Genomic DNA, 16798 nt, shown 5'->3' with positions numbered 1-16798 from the left:
GTCAAAGTAAGTGATATCGATTCAAAAGTTTTTATGGGAATCCATCACATTCATTCGGAAAATTTTTCTGAATTACCGCTTTGTTATTAGGTCAGCCAGCATCGCTAAATCACCATATTAATTAATAATCGAAAAATCTATTCAATATAATCACACCGACTGTTTTGCGGTGAAATAAATAGACGAAAAATCTTTACGATATTTATTCGGATTGATTTGACCAGAGCGCACTTTCTGACAATAGCACGACCATTTTACAAGAAATTCTAATTCAATTTAAAGTTTCACAAAAGAATGAGATAGATTCTTGTGAAAACTCTTAAATCTACCACATTAAACACACTTCAGGGCACTACCATTAGGGTTTGTCCCAAAAACATGTAGACTTTGAAGGATTTTTTTAAGCAGATCTTAGAAGGACTAGAAGGTCGGATTTTTGCAGACCATTAGTAAAAGGTTTTATGAAGTTTCAGTTTGTTTCTTTATTGAAAAATGTTAATTGACAACGGACTTATTGTTAATATGCAAAAGATATTTGGCCGCGATGTGGACCAACGGTGTGGAGCAAATATCAAAATCGATTCGACCAATTCACGTCAAATTTGTACAGATCCTTGATTACACCATTTCCTATTGTATGATTACACGATTTAAAAAAATATTCATTACGAAAAGTCATCCATAAGTGTCGAGACCCAGCAGTTGCTTTGCATCGATTCAAAAAATCCCTAATTATCGGGAAAAAATTACGATTTTTCAGATCGAGGTGTAAAAAATGATAATTTTCGTGTATAATGTGAGACGTGTAATATCGAAGATTTTTTCAAAAATACGACAGAGAAAAGTTTCGACTGTTGATGCATCACGTCCGATTTATTCTCTCGCATTACACATTATTATCGTATGTAAAATTATCCTGGCATACTGATTCATATTCGTGTGACATGTATTAAGCATATAAAAATATGTCAACGGCACGGTGTAATGTAGGCAATTAATAAATGGCTCATAGTTCTGGGTTCATGTAATGGTAGTGCGAGTTTAGCGCCAGAAGAATCGTGACCCAAACGAGATAAGGGATCATGAAAAACGCCGCCTTCCTTGTAACTCTGCAGAACAGAACGATCGTAACGAAGACTATAACCCACAGGATAACGATATTGATCAGAGCCTGAGGAAAGAAAGATGTGAAACATTATAGGAAATTGGGAATGCTTATAAAGAATGAAAAGGGAAGCAAACATTATCTTGCCATACCATAATTTAATCAATAATGAATAACCTGCAATTAACTTATACTCACTGCAAGTACTAAAACCCAGATAAAAAAGAGCGGCGTCCAAAACCAGATGACGATCAGTTGACAAGCGTACGCAGCAAAAGGGATCCAGAGCTTTTTTTTATCCTGTCCTTCCTTCCACACGTAATACGACGCGATTCCCATCAGCGTGTACACTACCGTCCAAACTATGGGGAATACCCAATTTGGAAACCTCCATGATGGATGACCGATGCTATTCTAATACGAAACGAATACGAAATTTACCCCCATTGACTGTACTGAAAGATTTTGTTCTGCACACAGCTTACTTGACTTGGATAAAACTTGTGAGGTTTGATTAATTATTGGGTTTTGGCACGTCCTACCCTGGGGGAATAGCCATTAAGGAAGAAGAATTGTTGGGTCATAATTAAAGGGCTACCTCAAACTGGTCATTTTCCGTCCAGAAGAAAAAGCCGATCCAACCGCCAAGGTTCGGCACCACAATGGCGGCGAGAAAAATCCACACGTTATCGGCTCTTTTCTCTTCCATATTAAATGTACGAAAATCCCTGTTAAACTGATTCGCCTACGTGCGCTACTATCTAGTTATAATATCACGAACCTTCGTATCTCACGATTGGATCACTACAGTGCGTTAATCAGCGCGTCATCGATCATGACCAGATAAAAATCGCACTCTTCCATAGTAACCTGATGCTCCCTAATCTGCTGTCAACTGATTCTATGGAAGATCCTGCGAAATTGACTATTTAAGATATGCAGCCGGAATTTTTTCGTATGATTTTCACGGACAAATACACAATATTGTCTGTATTTGTAGTAAAATTCGCAGATCGATACTTTTCTGATTATTTTACTCTGCAGGTTTTGAAAACCTCCTACTTCGCAAAGTTTTGGAAAATTTTTAATGCGAGTCATTGACGATACGGTTCAAATTCTCCGATTTTCGTACTAGATCAAATTGTAAAATCATTTTTTACTTATTATTACTGTCATTCAAAATTGGTTGATTCCTGAAAATAATCGCAGAGCCGAAAAAATTGCAGCTACGTCAATGCAGTCGGCCATGCTGCAATTGCACGCTTCGGGTTCTATTTCGGCTCTGCAATTATTTTCAGCGTTCGCTTGATGTCAAAAACTATTTCAGGTCAAACAAAATGATAGCAAAAATCGCTGAAGAGTGCCTTCACTCTTCGGTAATACCTAGAAACCGAGAATTTAGTCCTTGAAATTTACCCCTACGTCTCAGCCGAATCAGTCTGACGATGAGTGAACACCGCAGCCCGTCGGGTTGCCTACATTCTGCAAACGGCATGAGATGTAAATGTCATCCTTTGAGTTATTTATTACTGTCTACAAATGAGTTTTCGCAAGGTTTGTGACTTCTGAAATTTGATTCACTTGACTACGAATTCAATGTAATATAATTGGACGTAGACTTTGTAGTCTACGAACATTTCCACTACGGTAAGAAAACGGCGATGATTTTATGCGCTTACGTTGTGAGTCAATACGATACGGCTTTTTCCACAAAAGGATAGTGCACAAATAGAATCTAGGTCTAATTGATGTTCCGATAAATTGTCAAGTATATAGTTGCCAAATAAGCCGCGGCTTCGAATACTGTCTTACAAATTTTGAGGATTCATCATTACTAATTCATCACTGACTCACTAATGGGATTAATCCAGCAGTGTCAAGTGTAGGAAGATAAAATTTCGCCTGTAATCAACGTTCACGTTGCAATCGATTATCCATTTTTTATGTAACTTTACTTCATTATCACTGGATCTATTACATCATATAGGTATAAAAACCTGAGCTCGCATGTTTCTCTTTTACGTAACATAAGTACACATCATTCCAGGTAGTCACATATCTAGTCACGTGTACAAGTACAGTAAATTGCATAATAAAAAAAAATTACTTCAGAGGTCCTTATTGAGGTGATAATAGTGAGAGTTGAGACCGGTAGCAACTGTGACCCAGGCGATGTAGGGGATCAGGAAGCACGCCGCTTTTACGTTCACCCTGTAGAACACGTAGATCGTAAGGACGATCAGCACCCAGAGGATTACGATGATGATAAGTGACTGAGGAGAAAAATTGTTAAATAATTAGTCAGAAATCCTGAAAAGCAGATTTATAATATGGCAAGTGGAGCTAGCATTGGTCGAAGGTGTGTACATACAACGGGAATGAATTATGGAATGGAGAAGAGAAATCACAAAAAATAATTATGTTCAGATAGACTTCAGAAAAATTGGAAAACCAGCAGTCAATACGAAAGTAATGAATCGGAGAGGTCTGGTCCTGAGAATTACTTATACTAACCACGAGGATCAGATGCCAGACGAAGAAGAACGGCGTCCAGAACCAGTTGACGATCAGCTGAACACAGTAAACTCCGAGCGCGATCCAGAGGTTTTTACCCTGGCCATACTTCCAGACGTAGTACGATCCGATCCCCATTAGAGAGTATATCAACGTCCAAGCGACTGGGAAAAGCCAGTTTGGTGGTCTCCATGGTGGATGCGTTACTTCATTCTGGTGGGAAAAAATTTACACTAATAATAAATCACAGAATCTATTTGAGAGCGTTTTATTTTCACCGTGAAATTCTTGGAACCTATAATAATAGATAACTATGAATGTGCATAGAGGCACGTCATTATATTCAATGGTAAAAATGTGCTTTCTGCAATCGACAACGAAGCAAAAATAGAAAATAGTGTCATTTTATGACTATTGAAGTTCATTTTGAACTAGAAAGTAGAAGCACTTATACATTTAATAGATTCGCTGAATTTCATGCTAAATTCTAGCCAAATTTTCACTTTACAACGTATGTAATTTTTCGAGAATGAAATAACACAATCGCATTCTTTGGATATTTTTTAAACGATTTGATAACAGTTTGCAGAATTGTTGGAAGGAATTACGTTGAATAAAATACCATAAAATAACAGCCAAGCAACAAATGGGTAAAAAAAATAGATAAACTAAAATCAACAAAGAAAAATTTAACATATTTTCGGAATTGTGGATAAAAATCCCGCGTCAATTGCACGGAGTTTGACGAAGTCCTTATGGATTTCATGAAATAATTAGGATGTTGAGAATTTTTTACTCTTTCGTTTATCAATGGATTATCAACAATCAATTGGACGGTTTACACTCGGCAGTTCACGTATAAAGTGGAGAAAACAAATGTTCAAAGGTGGATAAAATTTGCGAAATGATCGAGGTAGATGAATTGTGCTCGAAGCTCACCTCAAACCAATCCCTGTCCTGCCAGAGAGAGGCTCCAACCAATCCGCCGGCATTTGGTAGCACAACGGAAAAGAGGAATATCCAAATGTTGTCTGGCTTTTTTTCGCCCATCCTTAGTCAGTGAGAATTGAAGTTGAACTAAACGTCCTTCCGCCGATACAATCTAGTTATAACACAACGAGCCCCCAGGCCTAATTTTGTTAGACAGGGGTAATCCGTAAATCGCTAATTGATAATATTTTGACATCTATATGATGCATTAGTCCAAAAGATGAAAGCATGTTACAGGCATGTAATACTTACTCACATGCAGGAACCTAGTGGCACTCAATAAGTGTCAAGCGTAGGATTGCTTACGTAACAGAAATGTGTACAGTTCATAAAGATATTTAATTCGGCGTTGAGGAAAAAGAAGAAGAAGAAGACAAGATTTTGAGCTCTGATAAGGAAGATTACCGAAAGTGGCTATAAGCATGTTGCTGAAATTTCAAATACGACAAGAGCTGATTCACTGACGATTCAGTAACTTTCCACTAATTTTTCACCACTATATCAGGGTGTCAACGGATTTTTTTTGACCCCACCCCTCAAATTAACCTCAAATAATTCAAAAACAATGGTTAATTTTATCAGATTTTTACCTTACTATTAAGATAGTCCGCTTTGTGACCGAAGTTTCTTATCGAAATAATCCATCTAGAATGCCTGGTACGATGATGTGTACTTCTTTTTCAGATAGTTGCACTAATGCCCACTAAAACCCCGCGGTTATAGATTTTTTGGAACCTTATTACTCTTACAATAAAATATATATCGAGAAAAAACGTTTTTCCCATTTCATTTCCATAAGAAACTTCGATCACAAAGCGGAAAAAAATCTGAAAAAATTGTGCAATTGTTTTTAAATTATTTGAAGTTCATTTCGGGGCGGAGGGGGGGGGAGGATTCATCAACACCGTAAATCAGGACCACTCTAAGTTATATATATATATATATATACACTGATATCTTTCAGTGGTATAATACGTATTGAAAAATGTCCTCGTGACGTCAGAGCCCGGTTGTCGGCGCCATTTTATCACGACATAACCTAAGTTTTTAATTTTAATGGAGGTGAATCACAATTCTTGGGCTATTCAAATTACTCGTGTCATATAAATCAATTAAACATATCAATAATATATTTGTTCCACTATCCATAGGCGAAAAACATGGTCAACGGTCAGCTGTCAGTCTGGTTTCATTAGTTTTATTTGTTTCCACCAGATGACGCATCGCAAAGTGAAAATCCTAATAACAGCTTCACATTTTGAGAGTAATGGCACGTTATTGTAAATAATTTTCAACATTCGTATTATTGTTATAACAACGAATTGGAGATAAAATTAATTGTTAATTAAATTCTATTTCGTGCGACGATGTAGTGGACACATAACCCTAAAACTTTATGAATTAGTCGAACAATTAATCGAGATTCTCCGAACAGCCACGAGATGTTGGTCGGCGCTCAGCGTTCTCACTTTAAAAGAATCGCGATATCGGAATAAATTTGATAAAAGCTCAGTAACGCGGGCCCTTCAAATGTTAATCGATATCAGCTGACGTGATATTTTCGGCGTTATCACCTGTGCCTTTGATCGCAGTAACATGATTCACAATATTTACCGTGTAAGATTAGCGTAAAACATGACTAATCTCGCACGCTTTATTCAATATTCATACAGCAGCCATAAACGCGCGGACGAATGTGATTGAAATTACGTATTAGAATATTGAAATAAGTCTTAAACAATAAGCTGAAAAGAACGACTCATGGCGACATGCGATACTTCGATAAAGAGTCAATGATCTCATCAGAATTTCCAAGCAAACTTTGTACTGGCTCTCTGCAGGTAAACCGTTGGAATATTATTTGATGCTCGACGATGACTTTACTCAAATGGCTTTTCAATCTTCCTCCTTTAGTTGTTGACACAAAAGTGTTTGAACGCCTAGAGAAGTTTCCGGTGATTATATTGCGTAAGTCTAAAGTTTGCTCGGATTCCATTCACGCCTTTGGCGGTGACGAGATTGCTTATTTAAAAAATTTGCAGGAACGATCTATACGTTGTTTAATATTTCTTGTAAATATAATTCCTGCGTACCACGAGGAGATTGATTTTATAATAGTTGGAGAATCGATTTTCATTACTCGCAATTTGATTTATCAGTAACTAGTTTTATTATCACCAAACCTTTCATATAAAAGTATCATATAAAATTTGATTGTCACTTAATCGTTTATCTGCTCCCTTCACTTGTTCACGTGATCTTCTATTATACAGAGTGGATTCCTACAGACTGCACGGTTCGTCGTCTGCTAAAATTTAATGTACACGATCTATAGTCCGAGAACAACTGCTTGGAAAGGTTACCAAACATTATAAACTCACACGAGAGTTCTAACCTAAAATATGTTGACAGTGTCGGTGTCAGAGAATTGGTCACCCTGGTAAATAGTTACTCTCGGATTGTAGCGCCCGGGCATTAAATTTCAGCAGACAACGTACCGTGTGGTCGTTAAGAATTCACGCTTATGTTACTCTATTTCAGTTACATAAATATGTAATTATGAGCAGGTAAAATAAATAGCAGAATTATCACAGCTGCGGTTTAGAGATCCTTGTTCAGGTGATAGTAGTTCGCGTTCAGAGCAGTTGCGATCGTTACCCAAACGATGTAGGGAGCCAGCATGAATACTGTCTTCTTTGACACCCTGAAGAACAAGTAGATCGTGATAACGATCAGCACCCACAGGATCACGATGTCGATCAGTGACTAAGGAGAAAAATTTCTTGTATAAGAATTCACAGGTCCGGAAAGCAGGTTTCTGATATTGCAAGTGAAACTAACACCAGACGAAAATGCGTAACGGAATTAACGGCACATTTCATCCCGAGAATTATACTCACCACGAGGATCATATGCCAGATGAAGAAGAATGGCGTCCAGAACCAGTTGACGATCAGCTGAACGCAGTAAACTCCGAGTGGAAGGTAGAGCTTCTCCTTACTCGGTGCGTCCTTCCATACATAGTAAGAAGCGATACCCATCAATGAGTACACTATCGTCCAGACGACTGGGTAAAGCCAATTTGGTGGCTTCCATGATGGTTGCACGACCTCATTCTATGGCGTGAAAATTTTTTGCGAGTTTTAGTGTTCGGTTCTTTTCAAAAACGGAATTGGTTCCGTTAAATGGTTTCCGACGATAATGGAAATTGGAAGACAAATTAATGGGCGAGTGGCTTCAAGCTTACCTCGAACCAGTCCTTGTCTTGCCACAGAGCAGCTCCGACCCAACCACCAGCGTTTGGCACGATAATGGCAACTATGAGTAGCCAAATTTTGTGCGGTTTTGTCTCGCCCATCTTGACTCCGTGAGAATAAGCGTGGAACTAATGGCCTTTCGACAGTTCCACCTAGTTATAATGACACGATCACCCGTATCAGATGCTTGACCGAGATTATCTCAGCATCGTAAATTGATAAAATTTTGACACTATTAGGTGCATTCGTCTCAGAACTTCTGGAACATTGTATAATCGATTACCCGAATCGCTGTATCTATAAATTTGGGTAAATGGAATCTGCGATGGAATCCGCATTGCCAACGTAATTGACTTCTCGAAAAAGTAAGTTACTGGTTCAGAATCCATTTCCTCAGGTGCATCTGTCTGAAAATGAGGCCTTTGATAAGTAAGAAACGTGGTATTGTTTACGTAACGTGGTATTGTTTACGTAACGTAAATATATGTACTATGATCCCAGAAGTTCTCTGACACTTGCGAGTTACGTCAGGAATACATACGTAACCAAGTGCGATTATAGAAAGTCCTAGTCTGATCAAGATCCCCTTTAAGTCATCGCAAAATTATAGCCAATTCGGATCAGCTCGTTACATCTGTACATATCAAATCATACTTACGTATGCGGGATTAAGATATTCACGGTGTGTCACATTTTGAATGGAATGGCCAAATATCGTGCGATAAGCACATTCCATACGAAAATTTTTCAGGCAATAATTTTCGAGCTTAACATATAGGGCATAAAATTGTGCTATATTAAGAACTTTATTAATAGTGAGTGTAGTAAGGAAAGGCCAAGGTCACCTTAGATTTCTTTCTAGTAAAAATATCGAATTTCCAAATGCGAATAAAAATAAAATTATTTTTGGCTCTGTGTAATTTTATTTCTCGTTATTTTTTTTTTTATTCTTTTTATTATATATGAATTCAACTGAGTCCATTTTTCCATCTTCTTGCTTTATCCTGGCATTTTTTTTCATAAATTCGATATGTTTCCCATTTTTCGCCCAACTCGATGGCGGAAAAATTGTAATATTCATATCAGGAAAAGAGCAAAAAATCATAATTTTGCGCATTATTCAATCAAAATCATTTCTGTTTATTATAATTATGATTCATATTTGAAATCATAATTTTTTTGGTCGATGAATCAAGTATTGTTTGACTCATTATATACGTTTTCCGCTTGCGTAACCAAAGATAATGCAAAAAAGCTGCGGCACCAAGCGAAACAATGAACTGGAAACGAATGCCGTGTACATAACCGTGGTTTGTTACATTTTATCGCGAACATCGATCAGGCCTTAGAGTAGATATTATTTTGGGAACGGTTTGAAAATCGATCAGCTGCATTTACTCCAAATTGACACATTGATGTCAGAAAAAAAATTGAAACTACGCAATTCTTCGTAAAATTTTTGTATACGATTGATACTATAGAAAAAACGAAAACTGTTGAACCTTTTTCACATGTATGAAAAAAAATTTTCATTGTGATTACGTACTCATGAGGAAATACCGTGCTCGTTGATAGACTTATCGCGACCTTTGGTGATGCGGTAACAGATTGTAATGACTGGCATATGGGCGATTTTTTTCCGATACAAATATAGGTACACAAGTACATTCCGATCTGTCTGTGTAGATAAAAATTCCTCTACGTGGTTAATAACGCTTCAATATATCGACTGGCATCTGAGTTACATAAGTGCCAATCAGACGTAACGAATATGAGGATTAGTAATAATAAAATGAGAATCGTAAGATGGAATTGTCAATAAAAGTATTCTTTATAGAAAAAAGAAGAGAAAGATTTAACATCGATGCGGAATTGCATAATTCCATATCTAAATCTACGTGCATCTTAATTTTTAAGAAATGCTACTTATTTTTTTACTGTTTTTTCTGCATTGATTCTTCTCCAATTACTTTTCTTTGTGATCAACGATCGCTCCCAGAATCTGTTTGCGGATATAAGAGAAAAAAAATTGCCGTGATTAGCGAACATTTTTATCAGTGAATCACTTAGATTTGAACAATGGAAATACCAGCGTGTGTTACGCCATGAGTACGTGGAATCACAATAACAAGGCGGATATCACAATTCGGAGAATAACTTTTGTGCTTATTGAAAGTACAACGTTTGTTCATACGAACAATGCCAATTTCCTCTATATGAATTCGCCGACTGTTCTTCTGTTATCAAATCGAGGCTTGAAAACCTTTTTGAAATCTGAAATCTCGAAAAATGGACAGTGTCAGCATGAAACAAGAAAGATTTAATTCAGATTTTTTTTACAGCTTTAGAATTGAACCAGAGTTGAAATTCCGTTAAAATTCCATGTATTTTCTATGATACAAATTGTCATATAATTGCTGCAGATTTTATCATTAGGTACACAGTTATCGTTGTCGGTATAATTTATCTTGGAATCCAATCACAGATAGATTAAACTTACTGCTTCTGCTAAGGGCGAAACAAGATCACCATTAAGATTGTCAAATTTCTAATAATAAATCTAGGGTGCATGTGTAATTGTCTTCGAGTAGTTGATTCCCCGGCAAGTTTTTGACACGGATGACTTGGCCAGGTAATTGGTGCTGAATTCGATAATAGCGCGGAGGGCTGGCTCTTAAGGGTGGTGCATAATTGTAAGAAGCTTAATCGTCAAGTCAGGCATCTCGCGACTGACGCTAACGCGAGAAGTCCCAGGAGCATCGAGGCAGCACAAACGACTGACAAGGTGTCCCGGTAGTAGCTGGGGCACAAACCCTTGTCCAGGCATCTCCTGTTGATGCAAAGGGAGAACACAAGTCAGTGAAATCGCAATCATACGGTGTGAAAAAAATGGAATGTGGACTTCCATAAACCATAATTTCGAGTCATCCTAATAGTATTTGATCAGAAAACATTGGGATCATGTATTAGGTATCCAATAATCCAACAAAAATGGGATGTGGACGTCCACACACCATAATTTGGTGATATCCTAACAGTATTTGATAAAAAAACATTGGGACCATGTAGTAGGTATCCAATAATCCAACAAAAATGCGATGTGGACTTCCACAGATCATAATTTGGAACCATTCCAACAGTATTTGATGGCAAAACATAGTGATCATGTAGCAAGTACCAAGCAACAACCAATGTTTTTTCGTCACAGTGCAGTGACATGAACAGTGGTTGTTGACATTCTTGTAGTATGATGCACGTGGTTATGACTCACAGTTTCTCGATGAGTATGACCACCAGCCCGGTGACCACTTTGTCCAAGAACGTCACCACCGAGTAGACAAGAGCACTGCGTTCCGTTCGTGGCCCAATCAGCTCCGCAGTCACGCTGAGAGACGTGACCATGGTGATGGAACTTCCGCCCCCTATCAAAATCGCCACAAAGTAAACGATCCCCGTGTTGCTTCCGGCGAATTCTATGATCAGGGAGGCCAGGATACCGATCAGTGCTCCCATGAGATAACAGGCCTTCAACAAATCTGCTATTAATTTTTCGAACCAGTCATCGTCATTCTTATTGTTAACCGGCTGACTGGCACGAGTTCTTCCAGCTTTCGTGCCAAACTGGTAGCCACATACAACCGACCAAATCACACCAAAATTGGTACCGGTTTTTTTTTTTGGATCCCTGATTTTATTTCAGAACTTATTCGTTCAATTTTTCACCCCGTGAGGGTGAACGTAGAGGTGAGTCCTGGCAAATTTTTTATTGAATATTTCAAATCGGCTTTCAAATTTGGATTCGGCGACCCTCGAAACGGTAGTGTACTAATTTTTGTCCAAATCCATCGAGAAAAAACAGAGTTATTAAAAAATGTGCATACATGCTACATTACCAGTTTGGACACTTTCTTTTTCTGTGCATATATGCTGCATTACCAGTCAACCGGTTGATTACCGATCATTTATCAAAGCGGGTCTGAACCTTAGTGCCGCAGGACCTGTTGATGTGCTTGAGGCAAAGCGCCGCGACGAAAGAGGCGAGGTAAGAAGCCAAGGGAACGGTAGCCAGAGCCTCTTTTCCCCCAACGGCTGACTCCTCGATGTATAGTGGCAGGTAAACCATGGCTAGGGTGATGAAAAGTCGGCTCGCGACGTAGAGGAGGGCCACCCTCAGAAGGAGGGTTGTTCCTGACCAGTACCTGCGACCAGCCAAGGACGAGTTCCTCAGGGGTGATCGATCGCCGTTCTTGTCGTTCTGCAGACTCTGCGGGAGGGAGCCATCCTCCAGGTGTCTCGCCTTGAGGAAGACGTGGAAGCAGACACTCGCCGTCACTCCGATCACCGTGCAGATGATCACGATGTTCTGTAAATCGGTAATTGTATGGATCAAATGATGATTTGCCTGAAAGAGACCGTTTCAAGCTCACGTCTTCGCCTTGGTTTCCAAAGATGCAAGCATCGAATACTCACCCGGAATTTGTAAGCGTCATTTATCGTCACCTGGACAACCGAGTCACCCTGGGTTGGAAGGATTATCCAGGTAACCACGAAGACTGTTACAGCTGCGCCGACCTGGGCTGAGTACCTGAAAAACAGAAGCCGAAATCGGTAGTCGAATAAGGTGAGGACACTTGAGGGATGGAATTAAACAATTAGGCAGCACTTTAGGAAGTCTCAGACTTCTTAGTACCACGTGATGTCGACTAGGTTGAAAAGACGTTAATTGAAATCGTTAAGATTATACGTTATACACATCGATCGATGGCCGATATGCTGATTGGCGTGAAAAATTATGATTGCCTTATTGCGGTTAGCTCGGTTCTGGCTAGCTGAGATCTGGCGAGAGCTGGAATCATCGAAAGATGTGATATCTGGACGGCGGCCCATCCGGTTTGAAAAACGGATATACTAGCCACGTAGACGAACGTCGCGGATGGATTTCTCACATCCAGGAATGTCCCGAATATCACGGGAAAGCTCAGGCTGACTAAGACTGAGCCCAACACGTGCCAAGCTTTTTTGCTGCCGTAGCGATCTACCAGGACGCCGAAGACCGGTGTCATAAGGGCGTCCACGATTTGTCCTGAAGAATAAAAGGGTCGTATTTGAAGTACACATAAAATTATGGAATCAAAGTTGGAAATAAAATTCATTCAACAGTTGAACTAAAGTTGATGGAATTGAAACTCGTTAAGAGAATCTCAACTGATTTCCTTTAGGAAAAATAATTTCGAATGCCACTGTTTCAAGTGCACAAAGTTCGTACAGTTTTTTGCAAATCTGGAAAAATTTCTTTGTAATTTGTGTGATTCGTATAAATTACAACGAACCTCGTCAAATCAGGAAAATCAACACGTTTTCAGCATTGAAAAAAGCTAACACAATAAAAAAGTATTGGTCTAAAATTATTAAAAGTTTGTTTCTTTTCAAGTTCGAATTCACGAACTCATTTGATTTTTTATTTCCTTTTTACTACTCCAATCAAACTATCTGGCTTGACTTCACCCTCATAGCTTGAATATCGATATCTTTATTAGTACTTTTCCTTAGTTTCTACATCGCTTTGTTCACACCATAAATTGGGTAAATCTTTAACCAGTCAAGTTCCAAACTGGCGTCAAACTCACCCAGCAAAAGCATCGCGCCCGCCGTTACCGGCTCGAAAAGCACTATTCTCTGGAGATAGAGGAGCGTGTAGGAGAACCACATGGCGGCTGCCAGGTCGTTGAATACATGGCCGAGGGCGTAAGACGCCCTGACGGTCTTCGAGATCTTTCCCTCCACCAAAGGCATCCGTTCCCCGCTAATATCCATGGTTGATGGTTTAATGGAAGAATTTTGTGCCCTTCCGCATCTCAGTCTTCATCTCATAATTTTCGCTTCAGGCGAATTGATTTCACAACTCCACAACTGCAACTGGCGGATGACGATTAACGCATTGCTGCTGACGATGATAAACGATTCGGTTCGTTTTATTCTTCCTCTACTTCTTCTCTTTTCTGGTACTTTTGGACTTCTCGCACTTGAAAGTTTTCTGCACTTGTTACTACAACGTATAATCATAAACATTAGATTTCAATTGCGTGGATACTCCAATTGCGTTACGGGGAGTGAAAAAACATTCCGCGTGAATTTAAATTTCCCGCCGCAAGGAAACTGTTTACATTTTCGACTCGGGACACCATAATTCAATTTCATTATCCGAGAGTAGAAATAAGTTATTCTTTTATTAAAAAACAAAGAAGATGAGAGCCTATATGGGACCCTTAACAGTATGATGTTCCCGAGAGATGGATTTTACAAGATTATAGCAAAAAAAAAAAAAAAAAAATAGCGTTACTGTTCTAAGGTTAATCGCCGTATCCGAACAGTGGGAATTAAGGTCAGTTGTGTGGAACGATATCAGCAACCTGTTTTGGAATTATAAGTATCGTGGTGGATATACAAGGTGATGTTTAATCGGATTTTATCCACTGATACGTTCATAGATACTCGTATAGAGTTAAGATATATGTTGTTGCAGGAGTTGAATAACGCGACTGTTTACTTTCTTGCCGGAAGTGAATGGTGCACCTATACATGATATATGAACACACGCATGTAATGTGACAGCGTTTCAACCATAGCTGCACTCATCGTTTGTTGATGCCATAGTTTTACTTGATATCAACAGATCCGTGTCGAAGACGAATTTTTTTTTTTTTTTTTTTTGTGGGGAACTGGTTACTCGGTGGAGAAAATATAAGCAACGAGGTTTTAGTTCCTCTTGCAATTACGTATACTCGAAATTTTGCTAAATTAAATGATTCAACATCAGTGTCAAGATATTCAAGTTTCAAGTTTCAAGGATAGAAATTTTTACCAATGAAATAACGAAGAAAAAAAAAACAGTAAAAGGAATTCATTCCTCTTTCTGTCAGTAAGTGGCAATATTTTAAAATTTAAATTAGAGCCTAACGGATGTATTTTTCTGCCAGAATAATAAATTGATAAAAGGTATTAGAATATATCCGATTAACGTATAAAAAATCGATGGGAAAGTGCAATTATGTGTTCTAAAGAAATTCACTGCTCTTCTTTCGAGAAGGAAAAAAAAAAGTTTAGGAAAATTTAACGGGAAATAAAATCACCGCAGTAGCTGAACACGCGAATGAATCCGCGATACGAGCAATCAAGAAGAATAACGGAATTGACTTGCAGGTCGATAAGAATTTTAAATAAAACGCGGCCTCAATGCATTTGACATATTTACCTGTACTTACAATTGTAGCAGGAAGAGAACTGCGATTTCAGGTAAATCCAACATCGAGGAAAAAGTAAGACCGTGAATACGAAGAGCAAATAAATGAATCAGGAATTCGCAGGTGACTTTAAAATAAACATTTTAGCCAAGAATGTTGTAGATTTAACGACAAAGAGGGAAAAAAAAATCGTCTTCAGTTTATTCCGTATTCAATAATTATTCTTCCTATTTTTATTGCGTATAATGTATTTCTCGAGGCAGAATGTCTCGTCATAATAACAAACACTTTTCAGTCGTACCGATTTTTAAGAGGCTTCATACAGCGTGACTCACCTTCGTTCTGACAAATTTCCACCGCGAATACAGCGATACGTATATTTTTACACAGTTTTATACAAACGCGGTCTTTTACTTATGTTGTTATAATTTTTAGCGCGTGTGTCCGGACGTATCCGAGTTCTTGCGAACGGTTAGCAAGCCGCTTTCACTCGGCGAACCGATCTTTCGAGGAGTCTTCGGTACCCAAATCTGGAATTATGGTCTTGCGTGTTAAGTTGAATCGTGGGCGAAATTTATGACTCTTAATAAAAACGAATTTCCGTACAGTAATTGGCAACCAAGGAGATTCGCAAACTTTGTCAAAGTCCAAAACAGGTTTTTTTTCTCACGTTCGCTGTGACACTTCTGCCCTTCGAGCTCCAGAAATTCGTTAAGATGAATCTGTTAAGGCAAGCGTGATATCTGATTTACAATATAAATTAGAATTTAAAAATTGTCACATCATCCGTGGATTCTCAATAAAAACGATATTCGCGGATTATTTTTCACGGTATTTTTGCACGGCTTGAGATTCAAGATCGATTCAAAGTTATCCAAAATGGCGTCGGGTAAAATCGCGGCTCGATATCCGCGCGGAAATCTACCTTGATAATCTCGGGTATTTTTCGACCAGAATTCGCAAGGCGACCCGTTTTTGAACCGCACCGCCTTCGTGTTCAGGCCGGTCTATTGGAGTCGAGTGTAATAACGTAACACAGGACGAGCCGCTCTGTAACCCGAGATTACAATGAGAAGTACACGAGAAAACCGAGGCGAACTGAACCGAACCGCACAACGCGACGTCTTGCGAGTCGATACCCTCCCGATGCGATGCGATGCTTCTCTTCGCTGCTATAAGGTTTCAACGGGACGCGCCGGACACTCGGCCAACGGCCAGACAAGCTGAATTCTCTCAGGCATGCGAGTCGAAAATTTCCCATGAAAGACACTCGTGACGAGGAAGTTGCGAGAAGAACCAACGCGAGATGGCATTTCAAAAATCGGGTCAAATGTTCGGCGAAAAGAAGTTCAAGACGTCTTCAAAAGATTTTGTTAAGTTTAATCTGAGTTATGACGATGATCCGTATGATTGATATAATTTTTTCATCATTTTATATCGATATTAGCGGCAGATTAAATGTTCTTGCGAGCTTTGAATCGCTTGGACACTATTGTACTAATTTTTTTTTATATTTCTTAATATTTTGTAATTTTTTTGTATCTGGAAATATTTGCAAATTTTTGTTATTTGCAAAATCGCGCATTTTTCAGGCCAAAATTGTGCAAGTATTTTTATTAGCTCGAAAGTTAAGCATTTTATTGATCGAACGTATTTTTGGTAGCTAGAAATCTCAATGCACTAAAACTACG

General features: G+C 38.7%; 4 protein-coding genes and 1 long non-coding RNA gene across 5 annotated transcripts; 1 reads left to right on the top strand and 4 right to left on the bottom strand.

The window, feature by feature from the left end:
* Window positions 1–849: 849 nt before the first annotated feature.
* Window positions 850–1835, bottom strand: LOC124411001 (tryptophan-rich protein TspO-like). The gene is made up of 3 exons (XM_046889807.1): window positions 1704–1835; window positions 1304–1519; window positions 850–1171 (listed from the first exon to the last, which is right to left on the bottom strand). Exons 1-3 carry the CDS (start codon window positions 1812–1814, stop codon window positions 1007–1009), a joined length of 492 nt encoding a protein of 163 aa, XP_046745763.1. The 5' UTR covers window positions 1815–1835; the 3' UTR covers window positions 850–1006.
* Window positions 1836–3048: 1213 nt separating this feature from the next.
* On the bottom strand, window positions 3049–4716 carry LOC124411318 (tryptophan-rich sensory protein-like). The gene is made up of 3 exons (XM_046890391.1): window positions 4559–4716; window positions 3620–3832; window positions 3049–3378 (listed from the first exon to the last, which is right to left on the bottom strand). The coding sequence occupies exons 1-3, from the start codon at window positions 4667–4669 to the stop codon at window positions 3214–3216; spliced, it is 489 nt and encodes a 162-aa protein (XP_046746347.1). The 5' UTR covers window positions 4670–4716; the 3' UTR covers window positions 3049–3213.
* A 2404-nt stretch (window positions 4717–7120) lies between these two features.
* LOC124411317 (tryptophan-rich protein TspO-like) lies at window positions 7121–8101 on the bottom strand. Its single transcript, XM_046890390.1, has 3 exons — window positions 7857–8101; window positions 7510–7725; window positions 7121–7375 (listed from the first exon to the last, which is right to left on the bottom strand). The coding sequence occupies exons 1-3, from the start codon at window positions 7965–7967 to the stop codon at window positions 7211–7213; spliced, it is 492 nt and encodes a 163-aa protein (XP_046746346.1). The 5' UTR covers window positions 7968–8101; the 3' UTR covers window positions 7121–7210.
* A 2334-nt stretch (window positions 8102–10435) lies between these two features.
* On the bottom strand, window positions 10436–13738 carry LOC124411266 (major facilitator superfamily domain-containing protein 12-like). Its single transcript, XM_046890310.1, has 6 exons — window positions 13494–13738; window positions 12667–12949; window positions 12337–12451; window positions 11849–12229; window positions 11138–11391; window positions 10436–10696 (listed from the first exon to the last, which is right to left on the bottom strand). Exons 1-6 carry the CDS (start codon window positions 13678–13680, stop codon window positions 10576–10578), a joined length of 1341 nt encoding a protein of 446 aa, XP_046746266.1. The 5' UTR covers window positions 13681–13738; the 3' UTR covers window positions 10436–10575.
* Window positions 12514–12950, top strand: LOC124411267. The gene is made up of 2 exons (XR_006929659.1): window positions 12514–12584; window positions 12681–12950. It is a non-coding gene; the product is annotated as an uncharacterized LOC124411267 (long non-coding RNA).
* Window positions 13739–16798: the final 3060 nt, after the last annotated feature.

This window comes from Diprion similis, chromosome 10 (genome assembly GCF_021155765.1).
Source record: "Diprion similis isolate iyDipSimi1 chromosome 10, iyDipSimi1.1, whole genome shotgun sequence".
NCBI lineage: Eukaryota > Metazoa > Arthropoda > Insecta > Hymenoptera > Diprionidae > Diprion > Diprion similis.
Note: the sequence above shows the minus strand (reverse complement) of the source record. Positions and strands in the feature narration are given on the sequence as shown.